Source organism: Nanorana parkeri, unplaced genomic scaffold, assembly GCF_000935625.1.
Source record: "Nanorana parkeri isolate BGI_ZX_2015 unplaced genomic scaffold, ASM93562v1 scaffold377, whole genome shotgun sequence".
Lineage (NCBI taxonomy): Eukaryota > Metazoa > Chordata > Amphibia > Anura > Dicroglossidae > Nanorana > Nanorana parkeri.
Window position 1 is genome coordinate 996,365 of NW_017306645.1, and position 24,516 is coordinate 1,020,880.

Sequence of the window (24,516 nt, forward strand, 5' to 3'; positions counted from 1 at the left end):
CCCCCCCCCGTGAGCGCTGCAACTTTGGACAACACCCTTCCAACTTTCCATGGCCTCCTGAATGCCAACCAGGTGCTGCTCTACCACCATCTGAAAAGTGATCCACCATGGATTGCTTTTCAGAGGGCGGTGGAGGCTCAGCCTAAGACTGAAAAACATTATTTGTAATGCTGACTGTCACCATTTTCCTTCCCAAAAAACTCCAAAGTAATCATGTTATAAAGCAGGCGTGCATGCTGCTATTGTATCGTAAGATAAAGATGGCAATGTAGTAAGGGGAAGGCATGTCTGATGGGTGCACCAAAAATAATGCTCAGGCAGGACTAGTGTACAATTTCTGCACATAATGTAAAATAAAATTGCTTGGCATCTGGAGTTTGTTTGCATAATCAAATGACCTTCTTAACGCCTTTGAACGGTGAAAGCTCTGTCTGTGCTAGTGACAAAATGGCTTTGTGTTTAGCTGAAAGTCTTGTGCTGTTTTGTATAGGTGATAAGTCATCTTTAAATAGAAGTCTGCTGTTGTGCACATGCAATATATTTGTGTTTTCTAATAACAGGCCTAATTCTTTCACCCCTCTCATCACTTAACAATGTACTCGGCTTGCCTGTTTCTTTCCCAGCCAGGTCTCACTCACAGGTTACCAGGCAACAGCACGGTTGTCGTCAAAAATCTTTTAGAAGTGAGTGAAAAAGAGATTTTAATCACCCTGAGTGACCTATTTTGCCCTAATAGTGTAAATCAGGATAAACAAACAAGAAACCAGTGTTTCAGGGTTCTGCAAGGCAATTTATATTCCTTACCATACAAATACTGGATCCCTTCAATGTCGTCAGGGTGAAGGTGGAAGTCGCTCTCATACCTGTAGTTAGGATACATTAATGCATCTTGGATACTGCTGTGCTCAAGACCTAATGCATGACCAAATTCATGCGCTGCCACCAGGAAGAGGCTGTAACCTGTATGAAATAAATCATAAGCAAAATGATGATTAGATGTGGGTATCGGGTATCAGATCACAGGATCGTTAAAGTCATTCAGGTTTGATCAATAAGGAAGCACAAAAAGCAAAGAACGTATGCAAAGTGCTGTAATCCATAGCAGATGGTCAGGTTATAATAAACTATAGCAATATATTTGATTAGATATTACAGTTTACTGCACTTCATTATTGCTAATTGTGCTGTCTCTCTGTCTACTCCATTCACATTTGTGCATCTGCATTTTCATGCATTTTTTGTGTGTTTTTCATGCAGTTCTGCACTGTGTTGGCAAAGGAAAGGGGTTACTTAACACAGACACCAAGTTTCAGTGCTTGGTCACACCGGCCGCATGCAAAACACTCTGTTTTATGTGCAGCTGGTGGCTGCTGAATGGCAGCGGTCTGTAGCGGTGTCTCTTGTTGTTACACAAGGCAGGCCTGGAACAGCAGACGGGGGCGTCTGTGTAAGGCCTACATGACAGGGGTTTGAAAAGGAAAAAAGGGGGTCCTGTGAGGGTTAATTTATGCCTGGCAATAAGGGAGGTTACGATGGGACACTTACCTATTTGGTCAGGGGTGTGTAGAGGAGGAGTGTAGGTGGATCCTTGAGGAAAGAAAGTTCCAGATCCAGACGGAGTCAGCAGCGTGGAAGCAGCGACCCACCCTGCCACCCTCTTTGTTTTGTGGTATTTCTTTTGTTCTATATATGCATTCTCTGACTTAATTTTGTTTTGTTTTATTGTTAACGTTGCTGCAGCCGGGCAGGGTATTGGGGTCCTTGAGGAGCAATCTATGCAGTGGAAGTTTAATTAGGAGCGGGGGCTGTCTCAGCTATGGCATCCTCTTTTGTCAACGGGTCGGATCTTTAAGTCATCTAGTGTCTGCTACCATACTGCAAAGTCCCCGAGGCGGTGTCGTGTGGCTGGGGGCCGTGTAGGCAGATACTGCGTAGTTGGTTTGTTGTGGGATGGCCTTCAAGGACCTCAATTGCCGTTGTCAGTTATTTTTGTAAAGAATTGTTATATGGCTTTATACTTAACAAAATGGCTGCTGTGGCCACTAAAATCCAATACTACTTTTGTGTCAATTAATTAGAAGGGGGATTGATATGGAAGTCTGTGCTGTTAATTGACCCTTGAAGAAAGGTAGACAATACCCTTGTCGAGGCACTGTTTAATGTTTTGGTAAACTTTATTGGCAGTGTACAAAGTGCACACTCAATTCAAGGTCTCTGCACAGCAGTGAGGTGCTAAAGCCCTTATCTGCACAATTTTAATAAAAAGTGTCAAAGCATTGAAGCCAAAGGCTCAGCATGACAGCCTGGAAACCTAGCATTTTTTTAGAAGGATAGGTCAGCATTAGCAGCCTCCATGTTTTTCTTATGACAGGTTTCCTTTAACAACGGAAATAAATATAATCTATTTGTAGCACAAGCTACAATACAAGCCATGACAGGCAGAGATACTGGAGCGCCACACATTCTGATCCCAAGAGAAATAATATGTGCACATAGACAAATCTTTTAAAATGCATTATGGGAAATGTTTAGTATGATATATCTGTAGTTCTTATCACATACTACAAATGTGTTCTGTGTACCTTTGTCTGAGCAGAATCCCCATTTTCTGTCGCGGTCATAGCTGGATGTAGTAGCACACCACGACTTCCCATCCTGTCGACCTTCGGTGGTGCACTGGTTGTAGGTTGCCCCCAGGAACGTAAAGGGGAAAATGCAAGGGTCGCCTTGTGAGTTACCGCCAACAACAGCTGTGTCTGTGAGTGGAAAGCAGAGTTTCGTGCCTACTATATAAATCCAGTTTGACATAGGGTATGACAAGTTTGGTATAAGCACTATATTTTACACATATTTAGCATAATGCGAGCCATACATCAACATAACGGGTCTTTACCTCTGTTGGGACAGAAACCGTATTTAACATCTTTGTCAAAATTGGCTGTGGTACTGCACCAGCGATATCCATCTGAACGCCCTTCAGTAGTACATGAAGAATAGGATTTCCCCTCAAAAATAAATGGGAAGACACAGGGCTGACCTTCACCGTTTCCATCATATGTGTATAGCACTGAGGAGACAGTAGAAATCGTAGGTAAGGGTATTGCAACGATTCCTTACTATAAGTAATTAGCATATCATACAAATTAAACTAACCTGCAACATTGTAAAGTCGGGTACACACGGTTAAAATTTCGGCAGCTTCTTGATGAACCATCTGAAATTTGTACTATGGGTGCCGCAGTTGATACCATTCTGGCAAACATCCCTCGATCAGGTAATCGAAGGAGCTGGTTGGAAAATTCTCTAGTAGCCAATCAGCTGGCTGCCGTCAGAACACTGTAAACAGCAGGGGATTCATCCATATATGCTCATAATCATTGATGGAGTAATCTGTTCTATTTTTTTTTCATTCAGCCTGTGGGTTGAACAGAAAAAATAGAACCCTGTATACACCACTTAAGACCTTTCCTCTACTCTCCTGCCACTCTTTTTAGCCACCGAGAGTGAGGAAATACAGCCATGTGTAAGCTCTGGTCAGATTTCCAGGGCTCACACAGGGGGTAACTGTCTCCTTGCCCTCATTTGATAGTGCTGGACAAATCAACAAGCACCAGAGTTTTCATATGTTCTTTCATACTTAGATGTAATGGATATTTCCATCATTCCTTGCAGCTGAATTGAGCGAAGGAAAGCTTCTCTTGGGGGACCAGACTCTAGAACAAATATGTTGCATTGCCCTACATAGACAAAGCAAAAGTTCACTTTAAGAGTGAGATTCACTTTAAAGTATGTATAGCCAAAACGCTGTTTTCCTGTTCTGTAAAGTGTAGGGAAGAAATAAAACCATAACCTCTCTTTAGGTGTCACTACACCTTAAAAATGCACACAAGTACCTTAACTATTAACAAAAATGTATCTTATTTGTGTATCACTCGGCTGTATAGCCTCAAATCATCTCTGAATTGGTGCTGACACTGTCCTTCCTTCTGAAAGGTGGCTACTTTTGTTCCCCATAGTTCCTGTGTGTGTTATAAAGTAGCCACTGCTCCAAGCTCACTCCCATAATGGACTACAATTTCACATTTAGTTTACTAATCTGTATTGAGATTGTATTCCTTTAAAGGAGAACTATGGGGTCAGTGTTTTTCCCCATAGTTCTCCTTAGGGTAACGGGAGGACGCTAGTTTGTGTCCTCCCGTTACCCTAAGGAGAACTATGGGGAAAAACACTGACCCCATAGTTCTCCTTTAAAGGAATACAATCTCAATACAGATGAGTAAACTAAATGTGAAATTGTAGTCCATTATGGGAGTGAGCTTGGAGCAGTGGCTACTTTATAACACACACAGGAACTATGGGGAACAAAAGTAGCCACCTTTCAGAAGGAAGGACAGTGGCAGCATGAATTTAGAGTTGATTTGAAGCTCTACAGCCGAGTGTTACACAAAAAGCTACATTTGTGTTAATAGTTAGGGTACTTGAGTGCATTGTTAAGCTTTAAAGGAGAACTATGAGGTGAGAGGAAATCACTCACCTCATAGTTCTCCTTTAAGGAAGCGAGTTTGGACTGATGGCTACTTTATAGTATATTAATGTATATTAATATACTATATAAATATATGTATATAAATATAGTATTTAATATGTTATATTAAAGTAGCCACCCTCCAGAAGGAAGGACAGTGTCAGCATGAATTTAGAGTTGATTTGAAGCTCTACAGCCGAGTGTTACACAAAAAGCTACATTTGTGTTAATATTTAGGGTACTTGAGTGCATTGTTAAGCTTTAAAGGAGAACTATGAGGTGAGTGCTTTTCACTCACCTCATAGTTATAGCCGAGCTGTGACAATGAGACTGTCACAGGTCGGCTTAGTAGATCGGGAGCCTTAACCCCATAGTTCCCCTTTACCTCCTACGTTTAGTGGCTAGCAGGAAAAAACAATCGGCACGGAATGGTTCTAACACTCCTGAATGTGTCTGTTTCTGAGGAGACTTCAGTTGGCAATTCCTATTCATCCCAGGGGCATTCTGTGGTGTACGAGTGGCAACTGGCAAGTACAGTACTTACTTTCTTCAGGTTTATTAAAACTTTGATTTTAGCGACAGAGTCAATTTACCTACAGTATATCAATTGTGATTACTTGATACTTACACTCGCTTGGGCAGAAGCCGTATTTTTTGTCTTTGTCAAAGTTGGATGTTGTACTGCACCAGAGGTGGCCATCTGATCGCCCGGCACTTGTACAGGAGGAATAGGACTGACCGTCAAATGTGAATGGAAAATGACACAGTGCGCCATCTGCATTACCAAAATGAGTCTTCACCACTGACAAAAGAGAGAATGAGACACCATATAAAACTTTTCCATTCTTTAGCTGATTATTTCACATTTTCCAGCTGATGGTTAACCACTGTTGTACATTACCCTCTTATATTTTAATTATTGTATTCTTATATATAATGAACTGGCTTAATTACACAGGACTGGTTTGTACCTTGTATTATCTAACAGTAAATTCAGCCCTTTCACAACTAAAAGTCATTGATGCCCAGGTCAAATTTATCAGCATCAGCATGTGTCAGATAAATTGACAATGACTAATTACCATAACTAAATCCTTTTTTATTTATCTTTTAAGGACATATAAGGCTGTTATTTGATCAAATGATTTTTTTAAACAAATACTGCTCTTTTTTAAATAAGCTGTCAAATGCAGAAAAATTTCAAATGCATTTGTAATTTTTTTTCGATTTTTTAAATGTATTATAACGTACTAAACATATTGATGTTTGGATACAGGTTGTGGGCGTGAAGACATTAAATGGGTTCCTTCACTAAGCTGCAAACACTAGCGGTAGGTTTACTCCATGAGGTTTTTCAAACTAATGGATCTGACTAAATTAAATGAAATGTTATTAGTTGGTATGGATTACAGGGGCAGTGAAATTAAAAACATCTCTTTCAGTGTTTGGTAAATTCTGGGAAGTTAAATAGTTTCTTATGTCTCTTGGGAAAAACTGGAGAGTGCTGAATTCCTGAGTCTGCACACTTCCTGTGACTTTTACCAGGGGTTCCCACTCTCCGTGTTGGATTATTTATTTTATACTTTAGAAGGAGATAGAAAATACAGAGGCGGATGGGGACACTCAAGATGCCAAGGAGGATAGCAACAAGGTTGGGCGTTATGACAGGGAGATCTGTTCGCTGGTATATCGAAGACATAAAAGAAGCCAGGGCCTGATTTAGCCCACCATGTTCTATAAATAATATAATTTTAAAATTAAAATCATTTTTTTACTTGAGTGACGGCTCTTTGCACTGCCTTTCTGAATAATTCCATAATTATTCCTTCTTTTACAACACTTTTAACATATATGGCTTCAGTACTCAGCACTTACCCACTCCAGTCCCAAGGGTCCAGAATTCATCATCATCAAAATGGGCATCTCCATACACGCCAGCGCCTGGTGGATAGGCATGAGCTAGAAGTCCATCCTTCCCATCAAAAGGGTATGGATCGCCATGATCTGTATGAAAGATGTCTTTTGTAAATAGGTGTCTTGTATGCAATAGAAATATAACTTTTTACAGCAAACCTGTACTTTTCCCATACAGTGCACAGTAAGAGGTCTACTTTAATGTCTTCTAATCAGCTGCACCTTCCCACCTTTCCTTCACTTCCCCGACACTTCATTCAGCTGCAGAGAGAGAATGGAATGGAAGCCACATGTGAGCTCGAAGTTACTCCAGTTGGAGCTTATTTTGTGCTGAGGAATCCTTCCCCACCCCCATGTGACAGAGCCAGGTTGGTTATTAAGCAAGGGGAGTAAGTCACATGTTTCCCCATACTGGGCATTTTCTTCGCACTCCTGACAGCTGAAGGGAGCAGTGGGGGAGGGAAAGAAATGGGGGTTATGTGTTGCTGGGGAGGCAATAAAGTAGACCTTGCACCTAGACAGTAAAGTGCAGGTAAAATGCTGAATGAAACTGAAAAAAAAACACACGTTGGAATATACAATCAGATAGTGTACTTACCTTTCCCCGGGCTTCTGCCAACGATACCTAGGTTAAGGTGATGTTATCATTCTTCCAACAAGATCCCAAGGAAGGTCGAGTAGCTCAAATCTCACTGAGCAGATGCTACCGTACTACACTGTGCTGCAGCATTTTCTCACAAGATTTTGACTACTCTGCATTCTCTGGAATCTCGTCAGTAGGTTGATGACCTCACCCCCTGCACTACAAAAGCCCAGGGAAAGGTGAGTATTAACTAACTGCATGTATTTTTTGTTGTTGATGTTTTTAAGTTTAATGCAGCGTTTCAGCAAAGGAAAAGAGGGCACTTTAAAAAGTGAGGTTAGCTATACACATGTAGATCTCTCACATTCAGCCCTTGCACTGCAAGCTATTGTATTCAGGCAGCTGGCAACGGCAGCTGCCTAAATACCCAAACAATCTGATAGTCATTGTTTGGCCAACCGTTTTCTACCCAACTACTTCAATGTTCAAATCGACTTTTGTCAAGCCAAGTGGTACAGCCAGGAATATTTCAAAATTCAAGCCATGTCAGGCTAGCTAAAACCCATTTATGTGACCTGCATGAGCAATTTAATGCAGACTTGTATCTTTAGTATGCATGTGCAAAACACAGCTTTATATTATGCAAAATGTTCATGGTAGTTGTTTTATGCTAATCCAGTAATCCATGGGTTGATGTGAACTACAATATTCCCACAACTGGTTAACAGATATGGCCTTCCTGAGGATGTATAGCTTTGACAATGTGCAGACCACAGTAAACCCGTAGCAATTAATCGGCTTTCAGATAAGTGAAATGAGATCAGTGAAGATGAATTCTGATGGACATTTGCTTTGTATTGCACCGATCATTATACAGTGCAGGTTAGGATAGGTTAGGATAGGATAGGAAAAGTAAGGAAATGGTTTCTGTATAGACAGAACACTTTCCTTTCAGACACTTTGCAGACACGCTTATACATGAGACCCAGTATTTCTATTACAGCGCAATGCCTGCAGGGTTTGCATTTGGTTGGCTGTTCGTGCAAAACAAATCTCTGAAAAATAAACATTCACCCGTGCGGGAATCAATTAACTCACATATAACCTCAGTAATTAACTTGCTCAACAACATATTAATGTGTGAGGCAGTAACACTTTTTGGTATAAGCTCAAGCATGCAGCTATACCAAGGAGCTGAATAGGACCCATGGACAATCTAACCAAAAAGCAATATTAGCATTATAATAAAATCTTTTATGTATAACCTAATTTTCATTTGCTTTGTGTAGAGTTATTATAACTAAATCCCATGAAAAAAATATACTCTCCAAAAAGAAAGGCACAGCCAGTTGGTGCTATGTAATGCAGAAACAAATTAAAGTGGAACTGAATTCAAAGTGAAGATTTCCTATATTATAGGTAACAAATCCACATAATAACACACCGCTTAAAGGTACCTAAACACAAAAACAAAAATAGAATATATTGCAGCTAGTAAGGTATATTGCAGCTGGTAAGTCCTTAGATGTGGTGTCTGCATTAGTTTTCAATTCTTCAGGGATTTTTTTTGCTATTTTTTACCCTGTGAGCCTGCCAGTAACACATTCGGTTACTGGCGGTCACACATGGTCCTAGGGTGACAATATTCACTATGGAGGAGCAGTGTTGTCACCCCTGGACAGTAGGTGTGTTAGGACAGCCTTTCCCAACCAGGTTGCTGTGGCACACTGCTGTGCCTCCTGGCCTCTTCAGAGGTGCCTCAAAATGTTGTGGTAGTGGGTCTGTGATAGTTAAGGGGGGAAAGATGATTGATATAAATGGGGCTCCTGATGTAAAAGGGGAGCTCTGATTTGAAAGGGGGGACTCCGATATGAAAGTTGGGCTTCTGATGTGAAAGGGGGGCTACTGATGTGAAAGGTAACTCTGATGTGAACGGGGAATGAAGACTGAGGTGTAGGGGGCTCCTGATGTGAAAGGGGGACTCTGATATAGAAGTGGGGCTTCAGATGTGGAAGGGGGCTACTGATGCAAAGCCCTCTTTGCAGGAGGGGAAATCTTGATTTAAAAGGGACACTTCGATGTAAAGGTTTTTTTTGCATGGGGTCCCCCTTTAAAATCTATGACATTTTAGCCTGGGGTGCCTCAAGATGTTGCATATTTTTACATTGTGCCGTGACTAAAACAAAGTTGAGAAATGCTGTGTTAGGACTACAAAACAACTCTTCTGTTCTGTAGTTCAGAGAGAACTGGAAAGGCAGATAACATTGTTTGAGATTCCAGTTCAGTGCACAAGATGTTACAGGGCCACAGATATTTTCTTCACTTGCAGACATTGTACTTGGTCTAAAAAAAAACAACCTAATGCAGCCACCACATCTAAGGACTGGTAAACGGTAATATATTACATTTTTGTTTTTGGGTTTAGATTTACCTTAATCATATTCCAATTAACTGACAGGTAATGCAGAACATAGGAACGAGCGGTGTCACCTGAATTGCATGGCGCATAAAGCAAATTGAACAGAATTACAAATCCCTCAAGCTTAATTTCTCTACTTTCTTTCACAATTTCTTAACGGTTTTAGCATGTTACAGTTTTGATCCTGCTAATGCTAATTTCTTTTCAACTGCAGTCAGTAAGAATGAAATGAAAAACACAGACTCTGTTATAATTCAACCTGCATTCCGTTTTCAGTCCTGCTTTTCTCTCTTTTGCAATGACAAGTAAAAAGGAAAGTAGAATAAAAACAAAACAAACAACAAGGTATTGTTCCTTTTTGCCTCCATTTGCACAAAACAAATGTACATGCAATTTTGCAAGATGAATGGCTCTGCAAATTGTTTATAAATACACCCCTTAGTGTATTGTCGGCTGAATCTCTATTCACACCGATATTTTAGGTGCGATTAGCAATTCCTGCGGCAGAAATCCCTAATCTGCAGTTTACAAGCGGCAACTGTCACCCATTCAAGTTAATGATCGGGTGACAGCGGCTGCATTTGGAAGCAGCAGAATGCTGGCACACCGCATGTAATTGTATGTGATATGATTACATGCAGTTAGGAAGAGATCACTATCCCTGGATGCACGATGGATGCACAGCATACGGTGCCAACAAGGACACAATGGAGAAAAGGGGGCAGGGATAACAGGTTAAAGTGCCCGATATTTAATTTATGCTGTGGAATCCAGCTCTACAATGGCAATCAGCAGCTGCCACAAGGGAGCTTTGTAGAAATATAGGGTCCTTTATTTATGTACTCGAGCCTGCAGAAGCATATTGTATCTAAAGTTCAGATAAGTAGACCTGAGACTTTTATATATGAGGCTAAGAGTTGAATCTACATAGCTAGTGTTACGTTCAGTCTATCGTCATGCAATCTAAACGGCATCAAGATAGTCTGATTCTCTTTCAGTATTTATTTCTGCGTCTTATATAGAATAAAAACATCCCTGTACACATAGTCTAGGAACTACCCGTGCACCATGGCACTTTCTCAGTTGTTTACTTACTGTCAGACCCAAACAAAATGTTTATGTCGGGTTCCCCGTTGTAAATTCGTGTAAAGGTTAGTGGTGCCACATCACTCCAAACTTTAAAGGCACGAGCAAAGGCATCATCCGTCACCTCAGGGTCAAGATCAGGGGAATAGTTCAGGATCCTGGGAGCAAGAAATAGCATTAAAACCATTGCAGTGAACAAATGACAGAAACTAGATAACTGTACAATGCAATTATTGGTACATTATGTTTTTATCAACCATCATCAATGTAATTGCCTTCAGTGGAAAAACATATGTTGTAATGACCAGTACAATAGATCTAACTAAAAAAAGAAGTAGATGAACCTTCAGCGTCTGACACTTCCGAGTGTGCCGGAATTTAGTTTGCACCCCCCTCTGTGCACTGTAGTTCCTTCTGCCAGCCCCTTTGTCTTTATACCAGACAGTAATGATAAAGGGGCTGGTGGAAGAAACCCCAGTGCACAAAGGGGGGAGCAGGCATCCAACTCTAGAAAGTGTGTTGGGTACAAAGATTCTGCCAAAGGCAATAGCTCTTAAAAAAGTGAAGTGAGAACTCGCTGCCAACTAGAGAGGTAAGTACTAAGAGTCTTCTTTTGAGGGCAGCATTTTTTAGTATTTTTTTATTCAAGCGTCAGGGCCTGTAGAATAAAAAAGCAATTCTATATGTTCAGTAAATACACACTAAAATTAATTTTAGTGCACACAAACACAATCAAATGCCATTTTTTGCTTTTGTAAAATATAAAAGATGAGCTTGTGTGAGTAAATCGATAACAACAAATTGTGTGTGCCCGCAAAACAATGACAATTTATGATACACAATATTGTCCATGGGCGGCGCTTTAATAGCCATTAAAACTCTACAATTCAGAGTTAGCAATAAATAATGGCCCCAGAATTATTCCTATCATTCTGGCGTGCACAGCAATACCAAATATGCATTACTCAATTGTATTTTTACATACATGCATCATGGGGGCTGGAGTGGTGGCTCTTTACATTTTTTTAAATTTATTTTATTACATTTAAATTCATTTTTTAACTTCTCTTTCAATTTTTTTTGTTTAGTTTTCTTACAATCACAAGGGGACTGATTTGCCCATTATATGATAGTAGTTTGATGTGACAGGTTGTTTTAATGGAGACATCAGGGGTCTACACAAGAGAGATTTGTAAATTTACTAAAATCTCCAGGGCACTGTCCCTGAGCTGAAGGACACTGTCCCTGAGCTGAAGCTCTGATCACCAACTAGCACAGCAGCTACTAGACATCATGCATCATGGGGGGAATTCATAATAAATAGAGCAGACAGAATCTGAAGAAGTTGTTCATGGCAACCAATCATCTTCTCTTTTTCATTTTTAATGCTTAAAGGAGAACTATGAGGTGAGTGCTTTTCACTAGGCAGAGCCAGCTGTCACTCACGCAGCTGGGCAGATCTCGACATCGATGTCGGGATCCGCTCCGACTGTGGCGTCTCAGTATAACACGAGCTGTTGCTCGCGGTCCTTGAACCAACAATCACCCTCTTTTCAAGAAAGTGAAGTATTTTAACCCTTATCCATTCCTTTTAAACTGTTAACACACTCGAGGTTTCCTGCTTTAAAAAGACACTTACTTGTATGTTATATCATTATGATCCCACTTCAAGTCTCCTTCAAATGTCTGGAACTTTCCCACATCAGGCACTCCACAGCGAGGGGTCTTTATGGCCTTCATAGTTTCTGAGTCTAGTTCACCTGTTTCTTGAAGCCCCAACTTTTGCTGCATCTTTAGAAGGGACTTTTTTATGGAGGTGTGTCGTTGTTCACCATTTTCTAATGGAAGGTACCCATATCGCGCTAGATATTTCTGTGGAGAATGGGAGTGTTTTTAAGTTACAAAGAACTTTGTAGGCATAAAGATGGCAAAGTAACAAATACTGTGACTAAAGCAAACACTGAATGCGGAAGACGTGAGGACAGACAAGGAGATGAGAAGATTGGGCAGTATATGTATATAATTTTCACACATACTGTTTATTGTCCTCTTAGTTTTCAGAGCACTCATAGTTGTTAGTTAGTTAAAAGGTGGTTATTTAGTCGTAGTTAGTTTAAAGGTTTTGTCACAGCTTAACTCAAAATTAAAACATTATATGCAAATCAGTATAAATTCATCCCATCTATACATAACTCCCATGCAAATCAGGACCGTTCTTTAAATCAGTATCCCACTCTGCAGCTGTTTTGTATAGCTGACCACATAATTTGGATGCTGGTACCACATGCAGGCATGATCTATCTGCTTTAGGGTAAACAAAATGTTCCGAGTGCTGCAATTTTATGTGAAGAGAACAGTATAGAGAGTAGTGAGTGTGTAAAATGCAGGATGCATTTGGCTTACAGTTGGGATCACTAATGATCAGGACAGGTTCTGTGTCCTTAGCTATTAGGTAATAATCTCTTAAATCTTTTTTTTTTTTTGCAATATAAGGTGACAATTTAATGTCTATGAGTCAGCCTCCGACAGTTAACTTTTGATTACAAGTAACTCTCAACAGAAGCTAGCCAGGGTAATTATTGTCCACCCATAGACATAGAGTTGTTGTGTGACTCCTATCTACTCTCCAACTCCAAACAAGATTCCCATCTACTTCCTTATTGAAAATCAAGATCCCCATCATCCATCCCGCTCAAGCCAAACTTAAATTCCCATCCACTCCCCCAGCCCAACCAAAATCATCATCCAACCCTCACAACTAACTAGGATCTTTATCACTCCCCACAGCTCAACCAAGATCCTCATTCACCTCTCCATCCAAATAAAATTCCCATCCACATCTTCAGCCCAACCTAAATCCCCAGCCACCCCAATCATCTCACTAAGATCGTCATCCACTCTCCTAGCCCAATCAAGATTTCCATCCACCTAACATCCCCATCAACTCCCCCAGCCCAACCAAGATTCCCATCCACAACTATGATCCACATTTCCTCCCCAATCCCAACCAAGATTCGTATCCAATACTCACTCCAACTATGATCCCCATTCACTCTCCCAGCCCAAACAATATTGTCATCAAAAATGTACCCCCACTAAGATCCCTGTCCACTTCCCCAGCCCAACCAAAATCTGCATCCAACCACCACAACTAACTAGGATCTTTATCACTCCCCTAGCTCAACCAAGATCCCTATCCACCTCTCCATCCAAATAAAATTCCCATCCACATCTCTATCCCAAACAAAATCCCCATCCACACCCTTCGTCTCACTAAGATCCTTATCCACTCCCCCAGCCCAACCAAGATTCCCATCCACAACTAAGATCCCCATTTTCTCCCCAAACCCAAACAAGATTCTTATCCAATACTTTCTCCAACTAAGATCGCTATCCACTCCCCCAGCTTTCACAATTATGAAAGCAAACACTGTACAGTAGATTCTAAACACAAAACTTACTTGAAGGAATCAATATTCTGAGAGTCAGTCTGTGCCAATGCATACATACACACCTCTGAAGAAGGACTGCAGCAGCTGATCTGCCGTCTGGTACCTGACACCTTTGGAAGTGATGTGCCTTTACTTACACCCTCACCTACATTATATTGACATCACAGTTTAAACAGTACTGAGAAATTACATTGAAATTTGTGAGGTTATTTTTTTTCCTGATTCAGACCTGCTTAAAAATTATAAGAGGGTCACGCTATGTAGATAGGTAGGTGCAAAAGTGTAAGTAGAAGTATATAGAAAGTTGTTGCAAGTCTCACCTCAGCACTCTCCAGGTCAGTTAAGTTGCTGCGGATTTCTCCTGGGAATACGATAGTCATAGGAGTCTTAAGGGATGTTGGGGCTGAGTGACTTGCGACACACAAGGTGCCTAGCAGGACTAGGACTACCAGCATTCCCATTGTAGCTACAAGTCCCTTCCCCTTCCAATTTCCTGAATGCATGTCTCCTGTTTATTTCCACTATATATACACCTTAGTAGCTGAATCACCTAACCTCAGACCGCAGGATTGTAACACACCAGAGGGGAGGGGAGGGGGCCGTGTGTCACACAGAAGTAAGGGGGAGGCGGGCTGTGTGCATGTGTCACATATATTAAAAATAAAAAACTACAGACATTTCATCATTGTTGTGTCAACATCCTGCAGTATAGCACAATACACATACAAACACATACATGCTACATAGTTGCTCAATCAAAAAAAATGTTCACATACAAAATGCAAAACTCGGTATCTCCTATCTATCTGATCACATGTTTTGCATTATCTTTTAAATTATACAATGTTATACAAAACAAAGAGAAGAGAATTATATATATAATTCTAAACTGTGTATGCAGGATAATTAATATGTTTTTGAAGGCTCATACAATCTGTGTACACAGAAGGAAGAAGATTAATATTCAAAAAAGATAACTAAAGACAATTATAATAAAACACTACGAAAGAAAACTATACACACACATAGCAAAGAATTATAATATATGATTAATTGTGAACTGTATATGCAGTATAATTAATACATTTTTAATGAGTCATGTAATCCGTGTATGCCGAATGAAAAAAAGGGTTATGATTCAAAGAAGATAAATATAAGACAAAATAATATGATACAGGTGAAACTCGAATAATTAGAATATCGTGCAAAGTTCATTTATTTCACTAATGCAACTTAAAAGGTGAAACTAATATATGAGAGAGACTCATTACATGCAAAGCAAGATAATTCAAGCCGTGATTTGTCATAATTGTGATGATTATGGCTTACAGCTCATGAAAACCCCAAGAACCCCAAATCCACAACCTCAAAAAAGTAGATTATTACATGCAATCAATAAAACAAGGATTGTACATAGAACAATATCGGACCTCTGAAAAGTACAAGCATGCATATGTACTCAGTACTTGGTTTGGGCCCCTTTTGCAGCACTTACTGCAATTACTTTTGCACGATATTCTAATTATTCGAGTTTCACCTGTACTAATTAAAACAACACTAACATAGCAGATAATAATAATATATATGTAATTGTAAACTGTATATGCAGTAAGATTAATACGTTTTCAAGAGCTCATATAATCCATGTACACCAAATGAAGAAAAGGGTTAATATTCAAAAAGATAAATATAATACAATGCTATAGAGCACCGCACACACATAGCAGAGAATCACAATATACAATTAATATGTTTTTTACAGTTTTATATATTGGGTATACCCTAAAGGAGAAAAAAGAGTTAATATTAAAAAAAGCTAAATATATGACTGGAGGGATGAGTAAAAAACATCAGCTGGTGTTACAAAACGTAGGCAACGGGGTTTTAACTACATCGCAGCAACATGGATTTTCCCATTACGAACGTTCCAGTTTCCAATATTCTGCAAGAATCAACTTACAACTTTTCCACCTTTCTTTTTATTTATTTTAAAAACAGAATATATTTCTAGGTTGTGACATAGTTCCTTATTAGTTTTATTGTTAATGATCATGAGCAGAACATAACTGATGATCAGGAACAGAGCATCTGGGCAAGGTGAATAAGCATGCAGGGCCGGCCTTAGGCCTTTAGGTGCCCAGTGTGAGAAAGCTTTACAGCGCCCCTCAGTGACCACCCCCCTCAGTGACCACACCCTTTAGTGGCCACACCCCCATAACCACACCCATGTTTCCAATATCCGCACCATTTAAAGACTCCTATTTTGATTAGCCGCAAAGAAACATATTAAAAAGTATGATAAAAATAAAAGTTTTATTCAAAGCCATTTGTTTTCACTTTTTTAAAATAATGTTTTAATTTTTTTTATTATTTTATTATTTATTTTTTTACTGTTGGGGGGCTTTGGGAAGTATTAGGGGCCCAAACAGACCCCAGACATTTCCCTTTTAAAATAGAAAAGAAATTGAGGACACCAAATCCTCAATTTCTTTTTCAGTAGCCTCAGCAGTCAATGAATGGGAAGCACTCAGCACACCCCTAAGGCCGGCCCTGTTAGCATCCATAGTTAAAGTGGGCCTGGAATCGGATATATTTGTTTTTTAAGTGTATGCATGCTAAGTAATGTTTAAGTGTAACAATTCCGTATATTTATTGCCTCTCACAGAGGTCTTGGTATTCCCCCTATCAATGCCTTCATCTGCTTTTCTCTCCAGAAGTATGTGGCTATCTTTGCTGAGGTGTGACCCAGGTCTCAGATATGGCACAACCATATAAATCCTGGTGCCTGTTCAGTTCTTGGCTGTTTTTACAAATGTTTGACTCAGATCAGTCCCTACTGCAGCCTCTCAACTTGTGGGTTACTACAAAATTACAGTGTATCAGTCTGATCACCAGAGCAGGGGAGACTGGAAAAAATCCTGCCCCCTATCTTTTGGTTAATGCCTCATTCCACTGAGTGATTAAGCTGCTCTGTTCAGTTCAGGACAATTAGTTGCTGCCAGTTTGTCTACAGCCAGAATTAGGGATGCACAGATAATGATACTAGTATCGGTATTGGTGCCGATACCGAGTATTTGGGGGACTACTTGTACTCGTCCAAATGCTCCGATACCTTCCCTGATACCAGAACGTCTTTTCAGAGGCAGTGCCGTAGGGGAACATGGAGCCAGCTTCCCGTGCAATCAGGAAGCTGGGCGGCAAGTAATGACCCGCTTCCCGCCTTCCTGATTGGCTCCTTGGTTGATTGGCTGCTTGCTAAGAATATGTTAATACTTTTAAGTCCATAGTCTGGCCACAGGTGCTCTAGTCAGGCAGGAGAAGGGGGTTTGGGGCAGGAAAAGGTACAATATAAGTGTAACTGTACCAAAGGTGCAGTCATGCTTCATATCACCTGTCATTTTTTTATATCTTTCAGGGGATCTGTTGTTGAGATCTTGAATGCTTGAGTCTGCTTACCTGCTGTGGCCACTATCAGGGGTTCCTACGCTCCTTGCTAGATTTGTAATGTATTTTATAATGTGGAGAATGTAACAGGAAGAGCTGAAACGTGCAAAAGTGGATAGGAACACCCAAAAATCCCATACAGAAAAAGAACTGAGAACTAGGCAGGGAGATCTTGATATTGGAGCACCCCAGACATATAAGACGCCAGGGGCTCTCTCAGTCCGGCAGGCTCCATCTCTAACCAAAATATCACTTTTGTGTGGACTAACCCTTTTAAGGAGAACTATGAGATGAGTGCTTTTCAGTCACCTCATAGTTCTAGCTGACCTGTGACAATGAGACTGTCACAGGTCGGCTCAGTACATTGGGAGGTGAGCGAACACATACCGGGTTCGCTCACTTCTCGATCCTGTCACGGCTCTCTGCCGTGACAGAGGAGGGGATGGATTCCCCTCTCCCCGCTCCGATCCACCAGCGCTGACTGGTGGAACGGACGGTGGAGGGGGCGGGTACAGCTGGCTCTGCCTCTAGATAGGCAGAGCCAGCTGTCACTCACGCAGCTGGGCATATCTCGACATCGATGTCGGGATCCGCTCCGGCGTCTCAGTATACCGCGAGCTGTACCTCGCGGTATACTGAGCTTAGGGTGACGGGAGGACGCTAGTTTGTGTCCTCCCGTTACCCTAAGGAGAACTATCGGGACAAGCCCTGACCCCATAGTTCTCCTTTAAGCATATGTGGACAAGGAGGGACTGAATGTAATAAATAATGCCCTTGCTATTATCTATCTATCTATCTATCCATCCATCCATCTATCTGCTTCTTATGCACTGACCTTATTCATTAAGGTAACTGCATTTTGTGTCACATCTTCATAAACAGAACCCACAATGTATTGTGAGATCACAGAGAATGTTACACATCTTAAATCAGCAGCACACAACCACTCAACCTTACTCAGCAGCACAACCACGCTGCCTTATTCAGCAATACACAACCACACACCTTGCCTCAGCAGCACACAACCACACTCAGACTCAGCAGCAGGAAGGCACAAATGGATATATAAACTTCCAGCTGTTTGTTGGAGGACAGAGTACATTTAGCTGTCTGTACAGATGTAATTGTCGGCGTATGGGCTTGATACAGCATCATGTTGTGCCTGTCAACGTTAATTCAGATACATGCCAGTCTGGATCTGTGCATGTCTGCCCATATTAATGTAGCAAAAACGGTTTACTAAATAAGGGCATACTAAATATATGTTATCTGTATTTTATATATGGGAATGTGATCAATTTAAAGAGGAACGTCGCCATTATCCTTAAAAAATTACGACAAAGGTAACCTTTAGGGCACATTCACACCATGTCCGGATCATATCCAGACCAGACCAGGTTGTTTCCAGACCCAAAATGCATCCTAATGTATTCCTATGCTATTTCCGGCCTCTGTTCACAACAGCGCAGTCCATTCCAGACCAGACCAGACCAGACCATAAAAATACTGCTTGTCTTATTTTGTCTGGTCTGGAATGCACTGGAACACATAAAACCGAATCAAAATACAAATGCACTGGAACGGTTGCACTGTTTGTTGGTTTTATCAGAGCCAGATTAAGAGCAAGCAATGGCCTTAGCACAGCCCAACAATGGTGCACCCATCGGTCCCTCCATTGCCTAAAGCAGACCTTTCCCTCCTAAACACATAAATGCCCTGGGCATGCAGCTCTGCATGCTAATCACATATTTGAGTGATATGTGAAATGAAAGCAATTAATGTCAACTTACATTTTGCCCCCCTCTTCCTAGTATTCGATAGGCACTGGCCTAGCCCTCACAGCTGTCCCCTGGGAATGGTACATCACCAGTGCTTTCCAAGGGAACTCTTGTAGGTAAACTGTGAGATCTCTGTAGAAAGAAAAAATGAATGGGCATTCTGCTTGTTACTGCAAACAGTATTCTGTTTGTAATCCAAAAACTGTATTCGTTTTTGCCTCCTCCATAGGGAAAATATTTAGAGTTCTACTTTACAGATGACAATCTATCAGTATAAAATAATTAAAACTAAAACTACTCATAGACATAAGATGACATATACCTGAGTAGTCCCTTTCAAGGCTGCCCATCACTTATGTAACGCCTACAGATGGCTCAGAATCGAAGGGCACTTTCAAAGTTGATTCTCTTTACAGCATTCCAGATGACTCACCATAATGCCTGAGGTACAATATACTGTATGCTCAGACTTCTTCCATTATTTTAACTTAAGATTATGGGGTGTGTTTATAAATGCTTTCACACGAGATTCAAACTTGTTCGAATTGGAGTCAATTGCAAACATGTGTGAATTCGCCCATCTTGGACAGGCAGATGGTACTTGCGATCACCGAAAGCCCGCCCGGCTGAGGGGCAGGCTTCCGATGACCGCAATGCTGAACGGGCAGTGTGCGTGTGTGCACACAGGCCCGTTCCGCAGTTGTCGAACGAGCACGCCACAATTGTACGATTGTCGGCGGGTTTTCTAGCATGCTGGTTCGACAAAAGACGTGCAATTTTAGTACAGCTGTTTTAAGATTGGCTGGTTAACCACTAAGGTCTCGTTCACACCAGGGCGTATCGTGAAGGTGTGTCAAACGTGCACAAAAATGCACACTTCGAGGCGCGTACATGATACATGAACTAGGTAATGGCACCATAACGAGCAAACGTGTTTTTTTCCCATGTGGGAAAATAATGCAGAGCACACGTCGCCAAGTTTGCAACATGATCTTCTTTTCCCTGGTTGGCACACGTCCAGGGACCCAGTGGGGCCTTTTTTTAGTCTTAGATACAGTGAGTGGAGATATGGTGTTGTAACCATATGGTGTTGTCTAGTTGAACTCATTTATGTAGTAATTTTTCCAATTTCACTTAGATAGTTTTAAAAAGACCTGTGTCCACATGACCAGCCTTTAAAAAGTCTTGCAGTTTTAGTCCAGAAGAAGGCAAAGTTTAGGAGTCTTATCAGGGTCATATGGCTGGTTTAAAAAAAAACATGCATTTGCTATTGTACGGATAACATGTGCATTGTATATGCACGTGGAGTGCATTATAAAATGAAGAGTGTGAATGACCAATCGCACAGTTTTCTTTGCTGCATTAGTCAGAGAGAACTCTGACACACCACAGGCTCTACACTGCGGCCTGCATTTTATAAATGGGCTGTAAAATGCAGCCAGTGGCGTGGAGTTAGGCTATATTCACACCTACCAAGTAGGTGCAATTTGGCATTCTTGCGAGTGGAACCTGCGATTTCCTGCAGCAGGAATTCCACATTTTCGCATCGCTCGTGCGTTCAGGGATAGTGATTGATTCCTAAACACATGTAATTGTATCACATATGATTTGATTCGCTGTGCTAGGTTTCTGTTGTTTTCAAATGCAGCTGCTGTTACCCAATCATTAACTTGAATGGATGACAGCTGCCGCTTGTAAATGGAAGATTTGCAATTCCACGTGAAAACGTGAGTTCCAGGAATTCACGCCTACCAATACTAAATCTTGGTAGGCGTGAATATAGACTAATGCCGTAGAGTTTAGTGGATTGTCCCTTGATTTTTATTCCATTTCCCTCATAAATAGTAATGTCCAAAAAGGGTAAAAAGAAATTCTATAAAAACAAAGAGGAATACTGTGAAAATTTTACAGCATTGCATAACATTCTTCCCCGGGCTGGATGTGGTGACAGATTCTACTCACTGATATATGTTTTTTCGAACCCAAAGCCCTAGAAGGATGTTTTCTTGTCATTTCCTGTGAGTATGGTCAGTTCAGTATCTGGGAAAAATCCCTATGAATCACACAAAGTGAGGAAGTACCCAGAGGCTGCAGGCTGTAGAGTCCTGGAACCTAGCATCGCTGCAGGTCTAAACTTGCTATTCTATGTACATAATACACACCTGTTCCTATCAATTAGTATTAGCCTTTCACCAACCCTTAGAACATAATCTGTCCACAGCATTGCACTTTCCTGCCGCTTTTGGGAAGTCATTTCTCAAGAACCTTAGTTGTTTACTTGTAAGTTGCAAGAATATTAGGAAACCTAGTCAAACCACAAGTTTGGGGGGGAGAGGGTGAAGAAAGGTATTAAAGGGGAAAGAGAGAGGGAAGTTAAAAATATTATATACAGTGTTATTAGTCTGTTCTAGCTCACATATACAAGTAACAGAATAGAGGTTAACCAATAGGTATCTGATATTGGGGAAGCAAGTAACTGCTCAAAAGGTAGTATGACCCAGACAAGCAATCAATCACAGCAGCACAGTGGCTTGTCCCAGGTCAAACAGCATGCTGGGCCCTGTCACATCACTTTGTGTAGTGACCTGATGCTTATGAAAAACCTCTGCAGCTGGCTCCAACTCCCTCTGTCTGTCTTGGCCATTTAAAGGAGTACCTCACAGTGTTCTAGCAATGGAAAAGGTTGAACACAGCCTAACAGATAGGAGGCTATTTTTTTCATATAAAGCCAAAATATTTTTAAAACAGTTCTTATAAAACAAACGGATTAAAACAGGCATAAGGTAAAGGAAGAATCTGGCCGCACTCCGTTCCACGCTGAATCAGTTTATTGAAAATTCGTCAGGGACACTAAGTCCTGCCCGAGGTTAGCTTCCTCTTTCACCCAATCCTTGGCTTAGTCATAGAAATTTTCCTTTACTATATGCTTGTTTGGTTGGGGCAAGGACACACTCCTACCGGCGAGCACCCTGCTGTCTTCCCTCTGCTAAAGGTGTGGAGGAGTTGTGCTTTATTCCTATGCCTTGGTGTAAAAGGATTAAACCTTTGTTAGTTATTTTGTTGTCCCCACTGGGGAGATTCACTCGCTATATGTCCTGGTGACCATTGTCATCTGGATCGGAAGTAATGCGAGAACTCAAGTTGTTACCAAAACAGGAATAGAGAGGAAATCTTCCACTTTTTTTTGTGACAGCTGTCTTAGACCCCGTTCACACTGGGAGAGTTCGGCTGCGTGGATTTGGCTGCACGGATCCGCCGGCATGAACGATTCCATACATTGCTATGGGAACCCTTCATGCAACCGCGCGGGTCCGCGCAATCCGAGCCGCCCCCCGCCCGAACTGCTCCATGCACTATTTTTGCTGCGCTGATCAGTGCGGTTTCCATACAGCTTTCAATGGAACCGGACTGATGAGCACGGTTTTGGGCATTTTAATTTTGATTTTCAGTGATGAAACACAATGAAAAACTCCCAGAACCTACCTTGTGAGGTAGCCGCGCTGATCCGCATCCGCCCTGGTGTGAACGGGCTCTAAGAGAGGATTTTCTTTACTATAGAGAGATTGGGTAGGAATGGTGGTAACCCCCCTAGAAATTAAAATGAGAGTATGCTCAGTAGATTGGGATAACTGGCGGCTGGGTGGCAGTGTAAATAATGGAGTAGTAAAAACAAGATTCCTCCCACTAGCTGGTAATGGGAAATGTACAGTGCATCCTGATGAAGGTGAGCGAAGTGTGATGATGCAACGCAGCAACCTGGACACCCTTGCCATGTGGATTATGGCTGGATACTAAGACGTACACTGTCTCTGGGAAATTGTTAGGAAGGGTGTTGTGAGTGGTGATAAGCCTTGAGCAAGTAATACTATCAGAGGTTGCAGGATGCCGACATGAGTACACTTATGTTTTTCCTATCATGCTATGTGATTTGTAATACTCAGGCACAGAGCACATAAGAAAGACTGATGGGGAGCCCCTTGAGAGACCCAGAGAACGGCAAACATTGGGGTGCACATGTTTTGTTTGTATGTCCAAAGGAGGGTTTATTGCAAAGATTTGTCTGCTATATGTTATGTTATCAACAAAAGGGTGCGTGGCAAGATGATACAATTGTAACCATATGAGTGATTTAAAGTGGCCGGGAAAGATGCTACAAGTTATCTAGGGTGGAAAATAATCACTGAGATAAGTCATAAGGGACACAATGTTGCTGAATAGGTAGTGAGTTACTCAGAACGTTGTATGTAGTTTGTTCCTTGGAGAAGTTCAATTGAACAAAACATTCTGCTGCTGTATAGTAATAGCTTAGGAGCAGGGCCCTCGTTATAATAAGGCAGCCTTAGGGCTAGTTCACACCAAACGCGTTCCAGGAGCAGAGCAGTTACAGAACGGATCAAAACTGCGTCCAATGTATTCCAATGGTATTTTGGGCTCTAGATCACACCGCAGAGTTGAATTCCAGAGCATGTAAAAAAACTGCAGCAAGTCCTATGTTACCTGCTCCGGAACGCATGCAAATGCATCAGAAACGCATGCAAACGCCCTGGAACGCATGTATAGCCCATTTTAAACTAAAAACGCGGCATAACACACTGCACTGCGTGTGCAGAAACTCATGCAGATCAAATCTGGTCTGCATTTGGTTTGAACAAGCCCCTCTACCCACTTGCCACCACCTAACGCGACCGCCTTAGGTAGTGGCAAGTGGGTAGAGGGGCGGCCACGGTGTTCCAGGTTGCTAAGATCTCTTAGAAACCCGTGGCTCTTTTTGGCTTCCCGCCTAGTTCACTGACATCATCGGTTGCTAAGGAGCTGAGCGGGATGCTCTGGCTGGCATCATGAGCTCCTGTTAACCAGTGATGTCAGTAAGCCATGCCGGAACAGACAGAGGGCCTCTGACAGCCTGGCACGTCTCTGAAACAGCCGCCCGTCCCACCCCCCCCAAAAGCACTATCAGCGGCAACTCCAATCCCCTCTGACTAGACCCGTGCCCCCTCCTCCCTAATGCCCTACGGCCTCATCCAGCGGTTAGGGTAGGGATGGCCATGCTTAAGAGTAATAAGATTTTTAAAATTATACTATTACAATAATATCATTGACAATAAAGTTCCCTATATGAGATGTCCAAAGAGGTGGAGAGGTGATTTTCCTGAGTGAATAAGAGTGATGTTACAGTACTCCAAATTAGAAGGATACGCCCTCTACTAGTGCAGATGTACTCTATGTAGGGGGTAAACTGGACAGATCTGTCATTGTTATGGTGGGTGGTTTATTTTGTGCCTGGTTTTGGATTTTTCAATAATATGGATCAAAAA

The 24,516-nt window shown here is 41.5% G+C and overlaps 1 protein-coding gene across 1 annotated transcript in view; it reads right to left on the minus strand.

Moving 5' to 3' along the window:
• The window catches only part of MMP9 (matrix metallopeptidase 9), a 22,454-nt gene extending 7,969 nt beyond the window's left edge, over window positions 1–14,485 (minus strand). Inside the window, exons 1-8 of the mRNA XM_018559044.1 lie at window positions 14,300–14,485; window positions 12,167–12,399; window positions 10,537–10,685; window positions 6,401–6,529; window positions 5,154–5,327; window positions 2,894–3,067; window positions 2,583–2,756; window positions 805–960 (exon numbers count right to left, since the gene is read on the minus strand). Coding sequence (XP_018414546.1) covers window positions 805–960; window positions 2,583–2,756; window positions 2,894–3,067; window positions 5,154–5,327; window positions 6,401–6,529; window positions 10,537–10,685; window positions 12,167–12,399; window positions 14,300–14,482 — 1,372 coding nt within the window. The 5' untranslated portion in view covers window positions 14,483–14,485. The remainder of the gene's footprint in view (window positions 1–804; window positions 961–2,582; window positions 2,757–2,893; window positions 3,068–5,153; window positions 5,328–6,400; window positions 6,530–10,536; window positions 10,686–12,166; window positions 12,400–14,299) is intronic.
• Between the last annotated feature and the right edge of the window lie 10,031 nt (window positions 14,486–24,516).